Source organism: Apodemus sylvaticus, chromosome 15 (assembly GCF_947179515.1).
Source record: "Apodemus sylvaticus chromosome 15, mApoSyl1.1, whole genome shotgun sequence".
Classification (NCBI taxonomy): Eukaryota; Metazoa; Chordata; class Mammalia; order Rodentia; family Muridae; genus Apodemus; species Apodemus sylvaticus.
The window spans coordinates 65,221,289-65,244,718 of record NC_067486.1 but is presented as its reverse complement, the minus strand read 5'-3'; the positions used below and the strand labels follow the sequence as shown (position 1 = coordinate 65,244,718).

Sequence of the window (23,430 nt, the reverse complement as noted above, 5' to 3'; positions counted from 1 at the left end):
AAGGTGCTCCTCTGTGCCTGCTCTGGTAGTTAGTGTTGCTACCTGCAGATCTAGGGCTGTCACGTTCATCCCCCATCATAGGGACCCCCCACCCCCAGTCCTACCATGGTGGTCAGACCCTGATAGTTTGTCTCTTTAGTGATTACCTCTAAGGCAGGCTGTGTGTTTGACATCTGTCTGTGAGAGTTTAACCCTCTCCCTGGACTTGCAGACTTGTTCTCAGACCTTACAGGTGGCATATGGGCTCCCTCCCTCCTAAATGCATTCAGCACTAACATTGCAAGAACACATTGGTTCCCAGGTACCACAGACATGGTTGTAGGTAACCAGAACTGAGCGGTTTTGGGTGGGAGGCTTCTGGTTTCCTGGAGGTTTTATGTGATCAGTGTGCATGCGTGGGTTGACGAGTATGGAGACGTGTAAAGTTCTGTGCATTTCAGCAGTTTTCTCCAAGCCAAAGACCCAGAGGAAGGAGGGAAGGTCCGAGACACATAAGGAGTCACGGTGGGGAGATGAAGGGTACCAGTGGAGAGAATAAGATCAATGCCTCCCCCGCCCCCAGGGCTGGAGAGATGGCTCAGTGGTTAAGAGCACTGACTGCTCTTCCAAAGGTCCTGAGTTCAAATCTCAGAAACCACATGGTGGCGTAATGAGATCTGACGCCCTCTTCTGGAGTGTCTGAAGACAGCTACAGTGTACTCACATATAATAAATAAATCCCCTGGCATGTAGCACGGAGCCTGTACCATCATCCATTAGAAGGACCCGCTATGTCCACCGAGGAAAGGGGGTAGGAGGGTTCTTCTGTTTATCACAGTGGTCAACAGCAGAGAGCTGTGACGTGCAGCCACCTTGCTGGACTCTGGTCACCCAGGCTTGCCTGTACTCCTTGCTTGCTGATCTCAAGTTCCTCTGTTTCTCTTTCCTTCTCTTTTAGGGCTTTGAGGACCCCAAGGACAAGTGAGTAGTGTGTCCATTTTTTGCCTCCTTCCCCCTTGACTCATTCATGTGACAGATGTTCAGCAGTGGCTGGAGCTGTAGCCCAGGACGCTGCGCTCTCCCGCTATGACTCCCTCAGGGAGACGCAGACCATGCGCCCTGGAAGCAGGGCCTGAATGTGCCCAGTCTCTGGAAGGAACATTCTCTTCCTCCTCTTGTGCTTCCCAGTTCTTACGAGTGCCAGAAACGGTACTCAAAGAACAGGTTCTACCTTGAGAAATTAGATTTTTAAATTCAGCACCATAAGCATGTTTCCCAAGAGAGTCCTGCTCCTGGTTCAAGTGGCAGATGGACCGCAGTCCCTGTGGGAGGAGTGCCACCCACCAGTCCTAGCCTTAGCTCCAAGAAGCGGAGACAGCTAGGGAGTAAAGAAAGAGACTTACCTGTTGGAATAACAACGCCATCTTCAATAATGTTCTACATTGCCAGCGAGGTCCTCTGGGCTTCAGGGGCCTTCTGGCCATGTGCAGTTGTTAAGAACACGGCCTGGTCTCGGTTCCTGCTGCTCCTTCCTAAGTCAGAGCTCTCTGGGGGTCTGCTAGGTATCTGGCTAGTCTAGAAGGCCATGCAGAGCTAACCATGTGACAGTGTCCCTTAGTGTCAGCTTGCCATGCCTGCCCCTGCTTTCCAGGAATGCCCAGGAAAGTGCGAACCCAGAGGACGAAGTGGACGAGTTTCTGGGTCGGGCCATCGATGCCAGGAGCATTGACAGACTGCGATCCGAGCACGTCCGCAAGTTCCTCCTGACCTTCAGGGAGCCCGACTTAGAGAAGAAGGTATGGCGTCAGGAGAAAGGGCCCCTGGCAGAACCAAGGCCGGGCATAGGGAGCAGCTCACAGGGAGAGGTCCTCTCTTCTCCAGTGCCAGTGTCTTAATCTGTGATGCCACACTAGAACCCCAGGAGATGAGTTCTGGGGAGATCTCCATGGTTGGAAGGGATACATCTCATCATTGCTGTGCCTCAGTTTCCTTATCTGGAGATATTTAGCATACCAACCCCAGGATCAGGGTAAAGAACAACTGAGTTCTGTCTGGATCAAACACACACAGTGGTGTCTACCACACAGGGAGTGCATTATAAAGCCACCCAGTTTCCTGGGGTCCATCGGGACCTCCACATGCTGCTTTTAGAAGGGCTGTGGAAGCTCCTTGTCCCACCTTAGATTGTAAGTGAAGAGCTCAGCAGGCTAGCACATGAAGTGGTGGCAGCCACCAGGCACCTCCCTTTGTCCTGTATGTCCCAATGTACACCGCTCCTCTGCCAATGTTAAGTGAGGCAGGCCTGATTAACAAAGCAAAGCTATGGAAAGTGGGCCCGATGGGTGTGTCCCCTTTCAAGGTGAGCATGCCAGCATTTGTGGCTAGTTGGTGTCATGGGAGTAGTGAGACTGGGGGTTAGGACCTTGAATAAGTCACCTGAGCTCCTTCAGGGAGAGTGAGTGCTTCCTGGAAGTAGAAACCAAAGCAGTCTGGGGACCACTTGGGTGCCCTGTGAGAGCGGTGATGGTCTGCAGTTGTGGCCATTATGAAATATGCTGACCATGGGCCAGTTGGCATAAAGTGTCTCGTTAGCAATCCCAAGTCTCTGTCACATAGACTCTACCACATGGGCATTCACTGGCTGCCCTCTGTGTAAGCGCTGCTCTGGAGGAGGGGATCTTGGGCACTGGGTGACTGGAATTGGCTGGACTGTCCCAGGCAGTGGGCAGGTCTGTATGAGAGCTCACAGTGCATGTCTCCTCTCAGTACTCCAAGCAGGTGGATGATCGATTTGGTGCCTACGTGGCGTGCGCCTCGCTCGTTTTCCTCTTCATCTGCTTTGTCCAGGTCACCATTGTGCCCCAGTAAGTATTCTTTCCTGCTCGCACTCCCTCTTCTGGCTGCAGGATCCCCAGAGTGGGACGGGGAACAGAGGAGGAAGTCTGCTAACCTGCTCGGGCTGGGAGGCTGCTTTCTTAGTTTTCTCTGTGGATCTAGAAAACTGGGGTCCTGTCTCTGGGCTGCGGAGGTGAATGCTTATGCCTGGGTGAAGACCTCACTGGGCACTTCTCAGTTGTACAAGAGACTCCTTCCCTCTCTGTCACCTCCTGTCATATCTGGCTGAGTCACACAGAACATCTGACACTCTGGTTTCCAGTTAGCCTTTGACTCTTACAGTGTGTGTGTGTGTGTGTGTGTGTGTGTGTGTGTGTGTTCAGGAAGGCTTTTCCCAAAGAGGCACACCCAAGCTTTGGGGAGAATTAATGATGTCACTAAGGACCACTGAGAGGCAGGCAGAGGGCTTTGAAATGAGGTTTAAATGACAGCCATTCACAGGAGCCCCACCTAGGAGAGAAGTGTGTTGTCCTGTGTATGTGCATGCATGTGAGTGGTCATTATGTGTGTGTTTATATGTGTACATTTTAATTCTTTACGCTGAAATCACCCAAGCAGATGGAAGTCAACTCCCACCCCTAATGGAGACCAGTAGTAGATATTTTTTAGTATCTTTTTCATTTGTTTTTTTCTGATTTTTAAAAATGAAATTATGAGCATTTCTCTACAATAAGCAGTAGACATCTGTTTTAAGGACACATTCCTCCTTAAGGACAGTAGTTTACAGGTCAAACAAAACTAATGTATCTCCTCTTATCACCTGGTACCCAATCCATACCAAGTTTCCAGAACTATTCCCAAATGCCTTCCTAGTTCATAGCCAGGGTTTGCTCTGGATCCATCATTCCATGTGGTTCAGCCCTCTAAGCCATGCTTGAGCTGAGGTGTCCTCCTCACAAACTTTATCTTTTTGAAATGATTATAGGGAGAGAAACTGTAGAAGTCGCACTTGCCCATGCCTCTTATGCATTCCCCCTAATATTATTGGCAGCCTTCTTCAGGGCGTCACAATGGTCACAGGCAGAAGCTCACACAGTCACTGTGCTCAGCCTGCTGACCCTTAGACCAATTCTCATCTCCTCAGTTTCCCCTTGTACCCCTTTTCTATCCCAGAAGCCACACTGTCTGGGATCCCACTCTGCAGTTGGCCGGGTCCATCTCTTTCTCCTTCAGGGGTTAGAGATAGTTCTGTAGCCTTGCTTGTCTTCTGTGAACTTGGCAAGACTAACGAGACCCTGCCAGGTGCTTTGTAGACTGTTTCAATTCCGGTGTGGCTGACGGTCTCCAGCGGGACTGCGGTTATGTCAGTCACATTCCCCAACATGGGTGGTGTATCCTTCCCATTGCATCTTCCCCAGGGGAGGCACGTGTTGTCCGTGTGTGTGTGTGTGTGTGTGTGTGTGTGTGTGTGTGTGTGTGTGTATGCACTTGTGTGTGTGCTCAAGTGTGTACACATATGCACAAGCCATTGAAAGTGAGTGGAGGTCAGAAGACAACTTTCAGATGTCAGCTCTTTCCCTTCTACTCTGTGGGTCCCAGGGATAAAACTCAGGTGGTCAGGCTTGGTGACAAGCACCTTCATCCACTGAGCGCCATCTTGTTGGCCCGACTTCTGCCTTAACACTTTTTATCTTCATGGCATTCCTTGTGTAAAGACACCCTTTATGTGCGTGTCTGTTGACTGTCAGAACACCTCAGGTGAAAACCAGATGCTGGTGGCTGGCTGCACCCAGCCTGGACAGCTCAACCCGTTCCTCCCATGGAGACTGTCCAGAGCTGGTGGGACTGTGAGTCCTGTCATTCAGCCCTGGTTTTTTCTGTGTTGACATGGTATAGGTAATAACCACGTGTGTCAGTGAGTATCCCATTTTGTCCCATTGTGATTGACAATGTCTGCATGTTCTGCACACAGTCTGCACAGGCATCTTTGTCACTTTACTCAGGGTAAAGGCTTAGGGGTGGGGCCATGCCAGCTTCATCCCTTCCTATGGCCACAGCTCCAATCAATCAGGGTATTATTGACTCAGGTCATTCCAATTGTGCCCTCTAGGGAAGCCTAAATAGCCACTTTTGGGGTCTCTCTTTCCCCCTGAAGAATTCTCCCTTGTTCTTGATGTCAGCTGAGTGCTGCTCCATGGAGGCCAGGAGCAGAGGCCCTGTTGAGGCCTCCTGGGCAGGGGGTGAAACTCCTTTCTGCTAGCCTACAGCCTGACAACAATAGCTGGCATCTCCAGGCTACCCCAGCCCATACAGCCTTACGGGCGGGCGTCTGTCCCTACATCTGGACAAGCAATGGCCCCGGCAGGGCAGTGGCTGCTTCCGGAAGGAAGGGCACTTGTAGCTCCTTTGTCTGAGGCTTTCTGCCCTGCTCTCTCCTCAAGAAGACTAGGACACTTCCCTTGTTGAAGTGCCTAAGAATCAGGGAGCAAAAACTGAGTAGGAGTGGGAAAGAGGTCCTGACAATGGAAAGGGAGACGGGTCAGATATACACATCACATTGTCTCAAAGAGTTGTCTGATGACGGACATTTATCAGGTCCATTTTGGGCCCTGTTATTAACAGGTGATTTTTAAGATCACTTCTCCCGTGCTTCCCAAAGCACTCCTGTGAATAGCTAAGAGGCAAACTGTTGATCCAGTATTCTTTAGTTGGCGCCATTGGCTCCCTGTGGGTGTCTGGTCCCCCATGATGGGGGGTCTGAGAGTGGGAGGGGCGGGAGTGGACTGTATTGCAGCACAGTCCTGCGTGGGCCCTCGCTACAAGAGCTCTTCTTGGGGAAGAGTGGGAAGGATGGAGCAGTTGGACGGCCCTGGGATCCGGGCTCCAAAGGCCGGGCAGACTCCTGGCATACAGTGGGCCTTGGCCTTCCTTCCAGGGTGCAGTTCCTTCTCACCCTCCTCTCCCCTCCACCCCCAGCTCCCTGTTCATGCTGAGTTTCTACCTGTCCTGTTTCCTGCTGCTGGCCTTGGTGGTGTTTGTGTCTGTGATCTACGCCTGCGTGAAGGTGAGTCTCTCTCTCACGCCTCCCAGAGGGCTCCCTCCCAGTGGCAGAGGCCGTTGCCAAGACCTGAGCACCACACTCATGTAATGGACATGTAGTGGGCATGGGAGTACACGGTACTGGTCCACAACTGGCACTGATGGCCAGCCCAACTGGAGACCAGGCCGCTCCTATTGCCTGCCTCATTAAGCTCTTGTTAATCTTTGCAACAAGATTGTCCTTGCTGCTTCAGTGTTAGATGGGATAAGAGGGCTGCTAGCGAGAACCTGCAACAGGATGGGTCAGTGAGCGTTCAGTAGAGAATGTGTGTGGAGAATGGACATTGTCTAAGATGAGACGTGAGTCTAGAGCCCTCAGATAAGAGATGCGGCTCCATCAAGGTGCAGAGATTTAGAATGGCCATGAGGTAGACACCAAAGAGTCTGACTTCCTGTTGTATGGGGTTTTTTTGGTTTTTCTCTTGGACATGCCAAGTCCTCTATCCAGGCTGTATCTCTTGGCAGTACTTGACCCCAGGCTATCCCCTTTCCTTCCCAGCAAGCCTTGTCTCCTTCCATCATCTTCATCAGTGGGCAGCCAAGAACTCTCCACCCTCCAAACCGGGCCCTTCACTAATCTATTTGCTTAGTTGCCTCATAATCAAACATCTTGGCAGGGCATCTGTCAGGTCTGGCTGGGGCCTTAGGAATTATGAGTGTGGGCTAAAGGTGGCTCTGTCTTCCTGAGAAGATGGTGGATGTCTCGCTGTATTGAAGGGTGGGCGCTTGTGCTCCTTCCTCAGGGCTGTGACGCTCCTGCTCGCTGTTCAGTCAGTTCCTGCTGTGGCTGTGTAGTTGTCAAGGCCTCTGAGTCTGCTTGGTCCTAGTAGACGGCTCACTGTCTGCATCCAGGGATATAGCAATAAGGCACCAAATTGTCCCAATAACCAAACGGAAAGTAACTCAATGTCCATCATCAGACGACAGGACATAAACACGGCATGGAGCCGTGATGGACTTGGTGTTGGAGCGTGTGCAGAGCCATGTCCTGTCACCTGCTGCAGTCTGAATGGGCCTCGGAGACAGTGCTGAGTGAAAGAAGCTGGGCGGCCCCATTCACATGCTGTATGCTTTCAACTATGAACTTACCTGACAAATTTGTGTGAGAGGACTAGATTAGAGGTGGCAGCCAATCTTTCCTCTCTTACCCCCACTCTGCAAAGCAGAAGCCAACAGGGGGAGACGATTCCATTACCAACTCTTTCCGCTTAATTCTTCCTCCCTCGTGTGTTTGTACACTAAAACCGGACTGCGCACTGACGTGTGTGAGAGGTAGGCAAGTATGGTGGTGTGTTCCGGTAATCTCACAAGAAAGTAAATGAGCCATTCTTGGTTAGTTCCTGCCCTGACCTCCCTCAGTGACAGGCTGTAGCTGTAAAATGAAATAAGCCCTTTATCCCCAGGTTGCTTTTCAAAGTGTTTATCAAAGCCATGGAAACCTAACCACAGCCTGGGCAATCAATCCTTGGGGGTTACTGCAGCCCCTAACCTACACCTCCCCTGAGGTTCAGGAGATATGGAAAATGGGGGCTGGGCAATGGCGACAGAACAGACACTCCGCCCTTCCTCAGGGCCTGCCTTCCCAGAGGCACCAACCAGGAACCGGGTGTGTAAGCCTGGGAGGGACACTTCTCATTCAAACCACCACAGGAACAGATTACAAAGCATTCTCAAGTGAGCCTCCAGGGCCTCATTTTCTTATTCATTGATAAGGGAACTAAAGCTGAGAGAAGTTAACACTGTCCCCCCAAATTAGCACTGCCCCCAGGATTACACAGCTCCTAAGAGACGGACAAGACTTGGAAAAATGAAATCTATATGAAGATGTCAAGTCACATACCACAACGTTTCCCTTTGTAAAGGTGGATGAATTTGAAATTCCCTAATCTTTAGTGTCTTGGTGTGAGAGGCGACTGGTGCTGACTCTACAATGTTGTCGTCATTGTGAAAAAAACCTCACATGATTCTCCTCCCCGTGCCCCTGTTACCACAGCCTCCTGGTAGCCACTTGTCCACTCAGGTCGCACACACTCCCCATCCCATATGAATGGGTTCATACGGTAAGTTGTCTTTTGAGACTGGCTTCTTTAACTTAGCATAGTAGTTTCAAGGCTCCCCAATCACACAGCCTCTGTCTCAGGGCTCAGTATGTGCATGGTGTGGCTATAGCACGTTTTACTTACCATTTAGTCACTGATGGACATTTGAGTACCTTTCCATCTTCAGCCTATCATGCGCACTGAAGCTGTGAACCTGGACATTCAAATGACTGCTCAAGTCCCTGCTTTCAGTCCTCTTGTGTATAAACCCAGAGGTGGAAATGCCAAACATGATAGTTTGCGTCTAATTTTCAAGAAACTGTCCCAGTGTTCCCACAGCAGTAGCGCTGTCAGTTCCTGCAGTGACCCCTGAGTTCTGATCGCCTTGTTATCTTTGCTAGTCCTTGCTTTGCTTTCTTGAAGTTATTTTCTGCACAGAATCTTTTAATTGTTGAAATCTAACTTACCTGTTTTTTTTCCCCTTTTCTTTTTTTGGGTATGGGGTAGATAGCTTCTGATGTCAACTGTCAGCACTCAGTGTTAGGTAGCAGATAGACCTTGTGGCCTGGCTCACGTTGAAATGCCCAGGGATGCTGATTGCTAGTGGGATGCTGTGGTTGGATAAGAGGCCTTTGTCTACTTTCCTTAACCAGAAGAATTAAGGTGTTCCTACAGACAGACAGACAGACAGCCTTCAGAGAAGGAGTGTGGCTTGCTCAAGGTTATACAGCACAGACAAACCCAGAATACAAGCTTTCTGACTCCTTTCCTTTCCCATAACCCATACCCCTCCACCTCCTGCCTCCTTTCCCATGTTCCTCCATGCCTTGTCCTTGGGAATTTCCAAGGTCACTTGTACCCTTGGCAGCAGACAAGCCTCACCAGGAGGACCTGAGGCAGCAAATCTGGAGAAGGCCAGGTCACCTGCTTTACTTTGTCAACATCTTTGTTAGCCTAGGTTGTATGGCAGATAAGGATGTGTGGTCTATGATACTACTGAAGTGTGTCCGATGTGATGACAGGATGGGCTTAGCAGGCTGTCTTTAACTACCAAGAGTACAGAGGGTCTTGGAGCAGACACGTGGCTTGTCTTACTGGGGACAATATAGGAGGAACTGGCTAAGCCAGATGTCAGCTCCTTGGGACTGTCATGCTGAAGAAGATGCTTGCCCAGTGCCCTCCCGTTTCCACACTCCTCTGCTCCTCTGCAGAGCCTCTCTGAATCCCCATCCCTTTCTCAGGAGGGTCTCGAGCCTTCCAACAAACCCAGAACCCTTCAGCCATCCACTGCTCCTCCCTGATTGGACCCCAAGGCCCAGGCTCCCACCACAAGTGATTGACTTTTCTGCTATTTCCTCTCTGGTCGGGATAGCATCCTTCATCCTGCCTCAGTCATCTGTGTTCTGGGCTCTATTGACAGTCCCCCTGGCCAGTGCTGAGGCTCTGGAGATCCGAAGCAGAGGGCAGTGGAATGCGCATGGAGCTACAGAGTCCTGGAGGGGTGCAGCAAAGTCTGGGGAGCAATTCCAGGGACAGGGCGTGGCCATCTGAGGGCTTCTGACTGATTTCTGCTTTGTCTTTCCCTTCCTTCCTGCCCCAGCTCTTCCCCACTCCCCTGCAGACACTCTCCAGGAAGATAGTGCGATCCAAGAAGAACAGCACCTTGGTCGGGGTGTTCACCATCACCCTGGTGTTCCTCTCAGCGTTTGTCAACATGGTGGGTCTCTCCATAGCCTCTCAGGGCCTCCTAGCTCTGTGGGTTCAAACCAGTGGGGTCCCATGGCTGACACACATAGCTGGAGAGCAGCTCCCTGGAATTCATGCCCCGCCTTAGGTTGGGATCTAATTTGATTTTCATTACCGTCTCTCACAGGCTTTTAGTTCCTTGTTTTCAAGTTAGAAGGGGCACAGGATGTCTCTAACACAGAATAAAGTGCCCCGGCCTTTAGAAGGTGTGTGGATGCGCCACCCCTGTAGCCAGAGCAAAGCTTCCCTTCCAGGCACCTCTTTTGTTCCTGGTGTGTGTACAGGGGTGCTCCCAAGACAGGGTGGTCTGGTACCACCCGCCATCCTGGGGGACGGGCCTACCTAGCTTGGCCTGTGGGGGTTGAACAGCCTCAATCCCCTCTTCCCTACCGTAGTTCATGTGCAACTCTAAGAACCTGGTGGGCTGCCTGGCAGAGGAGCACAACATCACGGTGAACCAGGTCAACGCGTGTCATGTGATGGAGTCGGCCTTCAACTACAGCCTGGGTGGCGAGCAGGGCTTCTGTGGCAGCCCCCAGCCCAACTGCAACTTCCCAGAGGTTCGAGAGCCTGGGACGGGGTGGGGATGCAGTAGAGGCAGACAGACATTCCTGCCCTTCCTCATGACTTGGGGCAGCCCCAGGCAATGTTGTAACCATAGAGACACCTTCTCTCAGCCCCTCCCACAGCTAAACAGCCTCCTGTTACAGAGACAGTGTTGATGACATAGCTGGGGCTTAGGCAGTACTTACACTGGGTACTGGCTGGAGGCTACAGGCCTTCCCTCTACAGGATGGGTAGTTGGGACTCTGATACTAGATTATCTGGAAATGGTCTCCCCGGCCTCTCCTCTCTCAGATACAGGTGGTAACTTTAGGCTGCTCCGGAACCCATCTAATCACCAGGGACCTCCTCTATAGACCTGCGGTTGTCTTTTGGAAGCCCAGGGCTGCCTGCTGCTAGTCACTAACATCTGGCTGAAGCCCAGAGGCAGAGACATTGTAGAAACAGTGAGAGTGGAGAGAACTCAGAAATAATGGTGTTGAACGGGAAGAGCAAAGAATAGATGCTAATGTCTGGAAAACAGAAGAGAGCCCCTGAGATCAGCTGGTCCAGCCCCTTGGTCAGCAGAGGACAGAGGCAGAGTTCGGAAGGGACTTCTCCAAGGTCATAGGAGTGGGCTCTGGGGGTCTGCCCTGGGAAACCTGATTTATAACCAGTGCATTTTGGACTGCAGAAGCTCTCAGACTTTAGGAGGTTGTCTCATACATACCCTGTAGGAGTCTGGGCAGATTATGCTGGTAAAACAGTGTCATGTCTGCAGTCACATGTGTGAATAGCCACAGGAAGTGTGGTGTAAAGGTGGCACCTATTATCACATCAGCTAGGTGGCCTAGTTCGGGTGTGCCCCCAGCTGGGTGAGTTCTGAAAGCACTTGCAGGTTTTAGAGCCATCAGGGCCAGAGATGCAGCTCAGAGTGGGGCCTTTGCTCCCTGCAGTGGTGCCAGGTAGAGCGCCATCAGCATCTATGGATGGATATATATGATTGGAAGCTTTGTTGGTGGGGAAACTGAGGCCTAGAGAGGCTGAGTCAGGTCAGCCTGAGCTTGAAGCTATTGCCAGGGCAGCTTCAACCTGGAGGCCATCTCCAGCAGCTTCCTAGTCAGACTGCTGACATTTCTTCTCACCTCCTGGCTGGCTACCATCAGCAGGAACAATCCCAAACCATGCTCTCCCAGCCCCCAGGCCCACCCCCGGGTCAGGTAAGGGTGGGAAGGGGCCAGCTGGGCTCTGACATGGCGCCATCTCTCTGCAGTACTTCACCTACAGCGTGCTGCTCAGCCTGCTGGCCTGCTCCGTGTTCCTGCAGATGAGCTGCATTGGGAAGCTGGTGCTTATGTTGGCCATCGAGTTCATCTACGTGCTCGTCGTAGAGGTGCCCGGCGTCACGCTCTTTGACAACGCTGACCTTCTGGTCACCGCCAATGCCATGTACGCAGCAACACCTTTTTTGCTGCCCCACGGGGTCTGGGGAGAATCCAGGGTGGAGCCTGTGGCAGGAGCCTGGATCCAGGCAGTGCACAGAACAACAAGGAAAATGACTTCTGTCTTCCTAGGTCTGGTTACTGGAGCAGAGCACACAGGGCCACAGGGTCTTGTGTCTTCCTTTCCTTCCATTCCATGGTGGGGATACTACAGGTGACCCCTGCCTTTCTGTCTCTAGTTGTCTGGTCAGTGCTCACCTCAGGCTTGGGGGGTGAGGAAGGCAAGGATTCTTGAGTTCATCTTCAGTTCACCTACATTTATTGGGGGCCTGTCATGAGCAGGCCCGGAACCAGGCAAGGACAATCAGAGAACAGGCAACTCTTGTGACAAGGGCAACACCTGAGAAAGTTAAGGCTGGGCGTCAGATTCAAACAAGAATCTGGTGATGGTGTAGACAGGTGACAGGAAGGCACTGCTTTCAGGAAGAGGCACTTGAAACTGGCTTTGAACTCCTAATTCTTCTGCCTCCACCTGTCTGGGAGCTGACCTCTTGGCTGCTCTTTCTTTCCCTCCTCTCCACATCTGAGCTTCTTCTCTCCCACTGTTGACTGTGGAGGCAGGAGGTGGAGGCCTTTGTGTCGAGAGACCCTGGTTTGACTCTAGCAGTGCTATGCAGTAGATACATAATGCTAAGCCATGTATGTAATTTCAATTTTTTTTCAGTAACTGTAATTAAAGGGCAAAAAAAAAAAAAGCATGGTAGCTTTTTATTATGGTGCTGGAGATTGAAAGCTGTTTGTACTAGACAAGTAAGTGCTACACTACAGAGCAACACCTCAGACCAAAGGTGCAATTAATTTTAGTAACAATTGTGTATAACCGCTATCTCCAAAATATAGTCTATTGAATATAAATCAATTGTTAATTACTATGAATCTATTTTACCTTTTCCCCAATATATTTGTAGTATATTTAAATGCACAGTTTCTTTTAACTTACTTCAGGGCCTAATAGCCGCACATGGCCAGCAGCTGCCGCCTGGGATGGTGCAGCTGCAGGGTTCCCCTTCCCTCCTCCAGGATTGCAGCATAGGGCAGAGATGCACAGGTGGACATGGGAGGGGCAGGGAGGAGCTGGGAACTGAGTGGCCTTGCTCAGCGTGACCAGATGCTGGCGGAGGTGCACTTTCCGCAAGCCTCCCTGTTCACGGTGCCCCTGGATGAGGAGGGCTGGGCACAGCAGTAGCTAGGCCGTAGAACAGAGCTTTAGGGACACAGCAGAGGCTGGGAGTCAGGGTGCCTGCAGGCTGAGCAGTCTCCCCAACTCTTCTTCACAGAGACTTCAGCAACAACGGGACCTCCCAGTGGTGAGTGGATCCTTCTGTGACGGGACCCCTTCTTCCCCGTGGCAAATGAAATACGTGGGTAGCTACTCTTCCCAGGTAGGAGAGGCTTGTCAAAGGTGAGCAGTAAAGGTGGAACAGGTGAGGAGGCCTTCCTCCGGGGCCAGCAGGGGCCATAGTGGGACTGCCCCCGGGCTATCTTGTCTTTGATCCAAAGGCTCCATGGCTGTGTCATCTGGCCTAAGATTAACTCCCATGGATCGAAGATTAACTCCCATGGATCGCTTTAAAGAATTCGGCGTCCACTCTTTCCAAGCCCTGAGCTCACTCCTCTAGACACAGAGACAGGGATGAGGCCTGCTTCCTTCCAAGTACAGGCCCATCACAGGCTCCAAGGCTAGTCCTGCAGGAGGGTGAGCCAGGAGTCAGTCACAGCATTCAGGATCTGAGCTTTGTGCTATACGAGGAGAAGGTTTGGAATGAGCGTTTTCTGTGAGCACGCGTCCGTTGAACAGGAATGGCTGTACAGTAACAGCCTCCATGTGGGGAGGCCTGCTGTATGCCAGCTGCCTCATGCAGCACGCTGTATAGCAACTTTCTCTTTCCTGGTGTCTGGAAATGGGGCATCACCCCATTTTAGCAATACCCAGAGACAGGGTCATTAGGCTGGCCTGGTTACCTTGACCCTCAACTACTGCCACTGCTCTATAGGAGAGCTGAGTTCACAACCTAAGGTGACCAGATGGGCTCAGTGACAAGAATGTAGGGACCAGGGTAGGAAAACCGCTGCCCCACTGTTGGAAGGCTTCCGGAAGGAAGTTCCTCAGGCAGCTTGCACAGGAGGAGGTGGGCAAGGAGGGCTGCCGTGGGAGGAAGAAAGCCCACTGAGTACCAAGGTGACCTCAAGCCTGCTTGCCTCTCGCTGACAGCCCTGAGCATGCGACCAAGGTGGCGCTGAAGGTGGTGACGCCCATCATCATCTCTGTCTTCGTGCTGGCTCTGTATCTGCATGCCCAGCAGGTGGAGTCCACCGCTCGCCTTGATTTCCTCTGGAAACTGCAGGTGAGTGGCACTGGGCTAGAGCTGGGGGTGAGGGGAGCAGCCAACCTCACAGTACTTACAGCACTTACAGCGCCTCTGGGTGTCCTGGTTTTGGTCTTTCATCTCAGCTGCCCAGTGCCAGGAGGAAGTGCCCAAGAAAACCTACCGGAGAAAGCAGGCTTCCAGGCTGGCTGTCCAGACCTTTGATTCCAGCCCCTCCTGTGGCTTAGTCTAGCCTCCTTGTCTCTCCTGGCTTTTCTATTTCCACACTAGCAGGCCACTTCTGCCTTAGACTTTTTTTTTTGTTCTTTTGTTTTTTTGTTTTTGTTTTTCCGAGACAGGGTTTCTCTGTGTAGCCCTGGCTGTCCTGGAACTCACTCTGTAGACCAGGCTGGCCTCGAACTCAGAAATCCGCCTGCCTCTGCTTCCCAGAGTGGTGGGATTACAGGTGTGCGCCACCACACCCAGCTCTATCTTGAGTCTTGACATTAAAAAGTCTAAGGCGAGTGTGTGTTCCTTCTGAAGGGTATACTCCACGGGAGCTGGATGTCAGGTCTGAGGTCCTTGATGGAGGGGCCCTGAGGCTGGGAGACCCAGGAGCATTGCTGTCTGCTTTCCCTGGGGAATGCCCCTCCTGAAGTACTAGCTGTCAGTGAGCGGAGAAGGTATTACCTGTCATCCTTCTTCTTTGAGGAAGTCCCCAGGTTAGACCAGGTTCTGTGGGACTTAGAGTCTATGTCCTTCCATCTCTGCTGACAATTCCACCTCTGTCTTCCTCCATCGGTCCTCAGGGCATTTCTCCCAAGATGGCTGCTACTATGTACCCTAGCTGTGTCTCAAAGGCTTCAAGCGAAGCTAGCCTGCTGCTGGCCTCTGCTGGGTGGTCTCGACCCCATGAAAGCCTGGGCTCTAGAAAGGGTGGGGGCCATGCTCCTACGAGAGCTAGGCCTCCCAGCTCCAGCAGGTCCAACATGATACCAGGGAGGGCTGCACTGGGGACAGGGACAAGGCTCCTGTTCCTTAGGTTTGAGGCCCTGCATAAACTCACACCATTTCCAGGTCCTACTCTTCCTTTGTCACCATAGGGCCCTTCTACTCTGTCTCACCTGAGCACTGGAACAGCAGATTAGTTTTCCCTTGGGAATCCTCCTTGCCACACCCATAGTGCCCCTTCCATGTTTTTAGGGTGTGTGTGTATGTGTGAGTGAAGTCAGTGTTTATGCAGAAATAGGAGAGATGCTGCAGGTTCGAGGCCAGCCTAGTCTATATAGCAAGTAACAAACCAGCCAGGTCCACATAACAGGATATGTTCTCAAGCTGCCCCCATCTGCCCAAGGAGAAACGTCGGCTGTAATGTTCCGTCTTGTGTCCAGCCTTCTTTTTAGGTGGCATTATACTGTGAGGAGCAGTTCCTTGTCATTAATCTGCATACTCTTGTATAGTATCACCCTTCATAGTCCTGGAGCCCGTGGGTTGTCATCCACCCTTGCTATTTATTTTCATGCTCACATCGCTGTGGGTTTGGCTCATACACATTTCGCCAAGCTTGTGGCTGTGATTGAATACAACCCCACCGTTCCGTGAGCACCCCAAGTACAGCAAAATGGTACAGGTGCTTTTCCTGGCTTTAGGCCCGGACTTTGACTCCTTCAAGGATCTCTGGCTCTCCCTAGGTGGAGAATTGTGTTCAGAAACTGAGATCTGAGCACTCCAGGCTCATGCAGCCATCTGTGGATACAGCTAGGAAGTGTGTATCAATGGATAGGGACAGAGAACCTCCACATGCATACATATTGATGTGTCTACACCAGTTGTCTACAACTTTTAAATTATGAGCTCCTTCCAGAATCTTCTCTTTGACCTAATGCCTCTGGCTTCTTTCAAGCCTCCTGACTCTGTGCTTGGCTATACTACCCTGGCAGCAAGAAACCCATCTCCCCTTATCTTTTAGTGACTGATGAGCTTGGTAGTAATAGCTCCCCTTCCTTCCCCCCAGTCCCCATGCTCCCTTGTATCCAACCTCTCTCCACTCTCCAGAGTGGTCACTTTGCTTCCTCAGCTTCTGAGGGCTATGGCCTGGGCACTGACTCCAGTGTTCCCTGCCTGTGTGAGTTGAGTGACTTGTCCCTGTCACCAGCCTATGTCCTCCTCTTTCCCCTGAAGCTGACCAGCAGGCTTATGATGCTGGCATGTCTTTCTGTCTCCAGTTTTTCTGGGCCTTGGGGGAGCTGGTAGGACAAGAGCCAGCAAACAACAATAACAACATGTAATCTGGCCTTGCAAGGACTGCCCTTTGCTGTTGCACATGTCTGCAGCCCTGGGAGGAGGGGGGCATGTGCTGAGAACAGGCTCAGACACAAGTGTAGGTGGCCATATTCATGGGAAGAGACTTGGTCAAAGTCCCCATCTCAGTCACCAGGCTGAGGGCTAGGCAGGAAGCTAGTGCACACCATCGGGCTTGCCTGGCCACTCAGGGTGGCAGGGGACGGGTGGAGGTGTGCAGAGGTCCTTAGGTCTCAGTGTAACCTGAGTTCTTCACAACTCCAGTGGCTCTAAGAGTCACCCAGCTGTGGAGATAAGATCCTCTTCCCTGGTGTTCCTGGGTCTTTTGCCTTGGGACTCTCCATTCCCTCTGGTTTCAGATCCTGTAGCCTTGGGAAGGTCTGCTAGCTCCTTCCCTTGGACAGAGTCACTGGTTGGGTCTTTCAAACATCCCTGCTAATGATATTTTCTCTGCCTGACAGCCCACATAGCCATTCCCAACAAGGGGAGTATTTTGTCTGCTAATAAGAGTGGAGAATTCAGCTTTACTCTATAGATGCCACTCTGGACAAGTGGCTCCTTTCCGCGACTCTGTGTATAACTGCCTCTCTGCTTCAGTCTCATGTGGGCCACCATTATCCTCATTCATGAGCTTAGCACTGAAAGATAAGTGGTCACAAACTCCGTCTGCTGACCCAGGACCCAAACTGAGGAACCGACCTCAGTGAGGTGACATGTCCTCCCCACCCTAGCTGATGTCATCCCTGCTAGCCTTGGCTAGCTCCAAAACAAGTCTCCTCTGATGGGAAGCAGACATGGCAGGATCTGGGCCAAGCTCCTGAGGGACCAGTGCAGTAGAGTCATTCTGGCAAGCTGCTTTTCTGATTGCATTTGCTAATCTTGAGGAAGTGCAGGGTTGGGGCATGGTGGAGGCTGTTCGGGCCGTGGCTGTGGATCCCTGATCGTCTCAGCAGCCAGTTCATCTAGGGGAGACCAGTGCTCCCTCTTTGCTCCCCTCCCCCATGTGTGTTGTTTGCCAGAGGCAATGGGATTGTCACCCACTCCTGTCTCTTCCCATGGTCAGGCATGGTGTTTGGAGACCGTGTGGAAGCAGACATCTGTGAGGGGAGGCAGCTGGCACTTGCTGGCACTCTGAGTATTCAGAGGCATTTTGGTCTCCTCTCACTGGGTCTTCTGTCCCCAGGCCACAGAAGAGAAGGAGGAAATGGAGGAGCTGCAGGCCTACAACCGGCGCTTGCTACACAACATTCTGCCCAAGGACGTGGCTGCCCACTTCCTGGCCCGTGAACGGCGCAATGATGAGCTGTACTACCAATCCTGCGAGTGTGTGGCTGTCATGTTTGCCTCCATTGCCAACTTCTCCGAGTTCTACGTGGAGCTAGAGGCCAACAATGAGGGCGTGGAGTGCCTCCGGCTGCTCAATGAGATCATCGCAGACTTTGATGAGGTGCTCCTGGGCCCTACATGTTCCTCCTGTCCTCTTTCTCCATCTGCCAGAGGCTGATGGCAGGAACCTGGCTATCTCCCAGATGGTGGCATGGCTCTTGGTGCCAATGACAATGAGACAACTGAGGCCTCACACCTTAAGTGTGCTGCCTGAGGTTACTGCTGACATGTGTGGGCTAGCATTTCTGCCTGCTCTTTGGACATGAGCCACTATGGCCACAAGGCAGAGATGGCCCATTATCTGTCAAGGACTTTGAGCGGGAAGAGCTTGGGCAAAGGAAGAAGGCAGGCAGGAAAATAAGCCATTGTTTCATGTGTTCCTTAATTAAACCCATTCTGAGTACCCAGTGTGTGCAGGCCAACAGGGAAGGTTTCATGTCAGGAGTGGGGTACAATCCAGAGGGATGGATATGCAGTACTTGAAGGTCTGGTGCCCTAGGCTATCCAAATGACTAGGATTAGGTGAAGGGCAGTGAGCCTTCCAGAAGCCCTAGGATAGGAAAAAAGGTAACTTACTAGATAAAGTCAGGGAGATTTTCATGGGTGGAGGAATGTGGAGACTCCCTTGTCAAAGACCTGAGACCTGGTAGTGATTTGTGACCTTGTCCTCCAGGGCTTTTGGTGTAGGGTAAGTAGGTAGGCCACAGGCCCTGTCTGATGGAGTTGTGTGATGGAGGCTCAGCTCTGCCACAGAGCCTTGGGCACCCCAGCTGTGTGAGGAGAGGACTCACAAAGCCAGGCCTCTGTGCTTCCTTCCATCTGTCCTGTAAACTTCAGTGAGCTAGTTGGGTGGTGACTTAGGTCTGAACTCTTCTGTCTAGATCATCAGTGAGGACCGGTTCAGGCAGCTGGAAAAGATCAAGACTATAGGTAGCACCTATATGGCTGCCTCTGGCCTCAACGACTCCACCTACGACAAGGCAGGCAAGACCCACATCAAGGCTCTTGCAGACTTCGCCATGAAGCTGATGGATCAAATGAAGTACATCAATGAGCACTCCTTCAACAACTTCCAGATGAAGATTGGTGAGAGGGCCTGGGGGTGAAAGGCTTTGCGGGCTCTCCCATGCTCCGCCCCATCTGTTGTCTGTCTAATGGCAGAAAGCAAGTCTTACTGCAGACTCATTCAGTAAAAATGAAAAGCACTCAACTAAATACTTCTATATTTTTATACAAAATGTACATATTAGCATAATTTCACCTTTACAAACATTTTGAACAGATACTCTGTTAGCAAAATGAATAAAATAGAATGCTTTATGAAAATTATCAGATAATACTGACGATTTTATTTCAGCTTGTTCTGGCATTGAGACAGGAACTCGATGGTCTTCCTGTCTCAGCCTCCCATGTGCTGAGATTATGGATGTGAGTTACAGTCTATGGCATGGTTTAGCTTTTTTTTTTTTTGTAAGATTTATTTATTTATTATATGCAAGTATACCATAGCTGTCTTTAGACATCAAATCTCTTTACGGATGGTTGTGAGCCACCATGTGGGTGCTGGGACCTGAACTCATTACCTTTGGAAGAGCAGTCGGTGCTCTTACCCACTGAGCCATCTCTCCAGCCCCGATGGTTTAGCTTTTAAAGCAAAGAATTTCTTTAAAAAATATTTCTTGTGTGTATGAGTTCTGGCACGTACATGTTTATGCACAAAGTGCATGCCTGGTGCCTACAGAATCTGGAAGAGAGCGTCAGATCCCTGGAACTGGAGTTATAAATGGTTGTGAACTGGATAGTGAATGGGTGCTGGGAACTGAATTCAGATCCTCTACAAGAACAGCCAGTGCTGTTTATCTCTATAGCCCCTCAAGCAGGGTAATCTTAAAGCCAAGTACCACTGAGTTCTCAGTATGAGCCCAAAGCAGCACTCTGAAAGCTGGGTGGTCCACACACACATGGGTAGGCAGTAGGGAGGGTGTGGTGTGCGAGGCTTCACTTGACTGCATCTCATGTGTTTGTTTCCAGTACTGAAGATTATCAACTCCCTGACTATGGCTCAAGTCATAAATGATTCATTCAGATGTCTTTTTTTTTTTTTAAGTAACGATAATTCACAAAAATACTGGCATTTCAATTCTCAAAATTAGCACATTAGATTGAAATATTACAGCACTTAAAAACAATATTGTGATCATTAATATCCCCAGGAGATATTTTGTTCTGGCCCAAGTGTCGGGAATTAGGCACAGTGGTTTGTGGACTGGACCCGGCTGCTGGAGGCCAGCATCTGCTGTAGCCACACATGCAGCCTGTGCTGTGTTAACTCTGCTCCACTCACCATGATGCAGTCCTTTGTATCCTCCTGGTAACCTGTCTCACCAACTAGACCAGACTGGGGATGGAATGACCAGTGGGCAGCTAAGCAAGCAGTCTTGGTAGTGTGGTCTCTGGAATAGAAGCCATCTGAGCTCAGTGTGGTCAGAGATGGGGTTAGTCCAGCACAGAAACAGCATAGGGGCTTAAAAAGCCGGGATTTGGAGACAGACAAGACTGCGACAAGGGAATGGGCTAGGTTCAAGGTCTCAAGCTTGAGGAAGAGAAATGGAGCAAGTTTTTGCTGTCCTCTGAGTTGGTGCTGAATATGTCATCAAGAGGGAAGGATAAGGAAAGGCATTGGGCAACTGGAGATGGCTCAGTGGTTAAAGAACACTTATGAAGTACCCAGGTTCGATTTCCAGCACCCAAGCCCAACGAGTCACCCTTAACTCCAGCTCAAGGGTATTGACATAGCCTCAGCTTGCCTCTGCAGGCATCCTCAAGTGCATGTACCACACGCTCACACAGATACTTGAGAATACATGTTTTAAAAAAAAGTATTGGGCTATGCTGGATGTCCCTGGAGACCTTGAAGAGGGTACCAATGGCAAGGGACTTAAGAGTTGACATAAGGACATAGTACCAGTGGACGTGTGTTCAGATCCTTGCCTTCTTGAACCATGGATAGTGCAGACAAGTGAGAGACTCAGGGATTAAGCTTAGCCTCAGTCCAGCAGGAATCAGGAGCACCACAGTGTGCCAAAAGTTGGATGCCTGAGAACAGGAAGCAAGGTGTGTGTGTCTTGAGCTGATGACTATGGCTGATTTCTGTCCACACAGGGCTCAACATTGGACCAGTTGTGGCTGGGGTCATTGGGGCTCGCAAGCCTCAGTATGACATCTGGGGCAATACAGTAAATGTGGCCAGCCGGATGGACAGCACTGGGGTGCCTGACCGCATCCAGGTGAGTACAAGCAGAGCTACCATTCACGACATTCATATGAAGGGCCTCTGTTGCCCTAGTGCTAGGAGGTTTTCGCTGCAGACCACACAAGAGTTCATAGTTAAAGTTTCTCCTCAGATTCAAGGGTCAGGATTTAGCAAACTGGGTTGGGTCAGATCTTCAGGACCTTGGACAGCACCCAGGGCCTGTGTATAACTGTGCGCAGCAGGAATTGGTGGGGCAGGCCTTACTAAGAGTGCTAATGAGAAACCTGGGCCTCACCAATCCAGGTATACTGGATGGATACTGACAGCTGCAGGGAGCAAGTCTTTACCCAGTGGGACTTGCAGTTCTCCTGGCCTGGTGAGGCTGCTGATGTCTTTAGAGCTCCAACATCCAAGAACAATGGGAACTTTGTTCCCCTTCTCCTTCCTTTGCAAGCTGGTGCTGATTCCTGGGCCTGCAGCTTTTCAGTCCCTTCCTTCACATTCCTCAGACTTGATTCTTGTTCCATTCTCATAAAAGATGAACTACCACACACCTGAAGGTCCTGGAACAGCTATAAGAAGTCAGATTCCTGGGCCTGCTTTACAAGTGCTAATTACCATTTCAAAGGTATTTTTGATGTATTACACCATCTGAATGTTTCCTCAGTTGTCTGGCCTGCCCAGATAGGCCTGGCCTACTGAATTGTGGGTGCTGTCCAGGGTACCAGGCCTTTCCTTATTGTGGGCTTGAGGAGGAGAAAGGCTCTATGTATAGAGAGTGACTAACCTCCTGCTGCCCAGCAGCTGCATGGCAATACAGACAGTTGGGAGTTCTGACAATCCTTGGCATACCTGTGCTGTCCTCTGCCCCTCTTAGCTCCTACAAGGCATTATAACTGATAAAACCCCAGGGAGTCTTCTTAGTCTGCAGAACTAAGGAAGACAGGTCTGAACTCTGGCTCTGGAGTGACATCCAGGCTCAACCATTTTTTAACTGTAACCATAGACGGGTAATACATTTCCTGAGTCTTGGGCATGGGAATAATGGTTTCCTATAAAGAGATGAACTGAGACCAGAGGTGGCTCTCTGTTCTGTCATGGAGTCAGCTCCTCTGAAGTTTATGAACCCTATTCCATGCTCCAAGTAGCACTTAAGTGACAAATCCCTGGGTACTTGTCATTCCACGGTTGAGCCCCTCATTGTCTCCAAAAACCACTGGTGGCGGGCTTTTCCTACTCTCATGTCAGGGCAGCAACAGGGCACAGGCGCACAGAAGTAGATGTGCCCACAGCAGATCATGGCTGAGGTCACTTATAGCCTGTCCTCTGCCTCCTCAGGTTACTACAGATATGTACCAGGTGCTGGCCGCCAACACATACCAGCTGGAGTGCCGGGGTGTGGTCAAGGTCAAGGGTAAGGGTGAGATGATGACCTACTTCCTCAATGGAGGGCCTCCCCTCAGTTAGCGGACAGCAGCCAGAGGTGTCAGCATCCTGGCCTCCAGAGGATTCGAACAGCTTCTTCGTGCACCGTGGGCAGATAGGGCCTGTGCTCCAGGCTCACAGCTGTGCTGGTAAAATTTCCACTTTGACTCAGAAGCAATTTCTGCCTTTGCTGGTGGGCATGGCTTTTGGCCAAGGCCCAGGGTGCCAGCGTCCTGCGAGCACCGAGCTGACCAAAGATGTTCCCCTTGGCAGAAGATTCCGCTAGACTCGAGTTGAACCTTGAGTTTCCTGACAGGTGCCGCTGCTGCATGGTGGAGGTGCTACCAGAGCCGTCATTGGTGGCACAGCATGGCACAGGCACAGTGACTGGCCTGAGGGGAGGCCTTGGCCGTGAAGGGGGGGCAGGCAAGCTCGAAGCTGGCCTGGGTGGGGGTGTCCATGGACCTCAAGGGTCTGCTTTTCCACTGTGGGGAGGCGTGGCCTGTGCCGTCCTCTCCCCACACCTCCACGCACACAGACAATGCCCTGTAAGGGACACAGGACTGTTGACAAGGGGGAGGCAGGAGGACGCCAGGCAAGGAGCAGTGGCTCTGAGCAAAGGAAAATATTTATTAAATAAAACAAAACAAGTTTTCTCTGCCCGTCTTTAGACTATGCTAGTTGTATGCGTGTAAGAGACACACAAGCAAACGAGGGAGCCACTGGGGGGAGGGAGGAGGGAACCCCAACTTGTCTTTTTGTAATTTTTATTTTGTATTATTGAAACCTTGGAGATCTAACAAATATACCAAATTCTATATTTTGTAAATCCTATTAGGAAACAGCGGTGCCTGGCAGGGCATTTCTGTTCCTCTGTACTGTACGTATGTCAGTGTGTGTATACTGGTGTACGTGTGTGTGTGTCCCCCTCATTTCGGACTTGGCAGGTTTTGTTTTTTCTAGGCACAGCCAGAGCAAGGGTGTGTGTTGTTTTGGGACACCACACCGTTCCTCTT

The 23,430-nt window shown here is 51.0% G+C and overlaps 1 protein-coding gene across 1 annotated transcript in view; it reads left to right on the top strand.

Annotated features, from left to right (window-relative positions):
• Adcy5 (adenylate cyclase 5) overlaps positions 1-22,670 on the top strand; it is a 145,557-nt gene extending 122,887 nt beyond the window's left edge. The window contains exons 9-21 of the mRNA XM_052158428.1: positions 938-960; positions 1,631-1,775; positions 2,746-2,843; positions 5,791-5,878; positions 9,553-9,669; positions 10,094-10,258; positions 11,515-11,690; positions 13,021-13,050; positions 13,956-14,088; positions 17,534-17,797; positions 18,618-18,822; positions 20,899-21,023; positions 22,328-22,670. Coding sequence (XP_052014388.1) covers positions 938-960; positions 1,631-1,775; positions 2,746-2,843; positions 5,791-5,878; positions 9,553-9,669; positions 10,094-10,258; positions 11,515-11,690; positions 13,021-13,050; positions 13,956-14,088; positions 17,534-17,797; positions 18,618-18,822; positions 20,899-21,023; positions 22,328-22,456 — 1,698 coding nt within the window. The 3' untranslated portion in view covers positions 22,457-22,670. The remainder of the gene's footprint in view (positions 1-937; positions 961-1,630; positions 1,776-2,745; positions 2,844-5,790; positions 5,879-9,552; positions 9,670-10,093; positions 10,259-11,514; positions 11,691-13,020; positions 13,051-13,955; positions 14,089-17,533; positions 17,798-18,617; positions 18,823-20,898; positions 21,024-22,327) is intronic.
• The last annotated feature ends 760 nt before the right edge of the window (positions 22,671-23,430 follow it).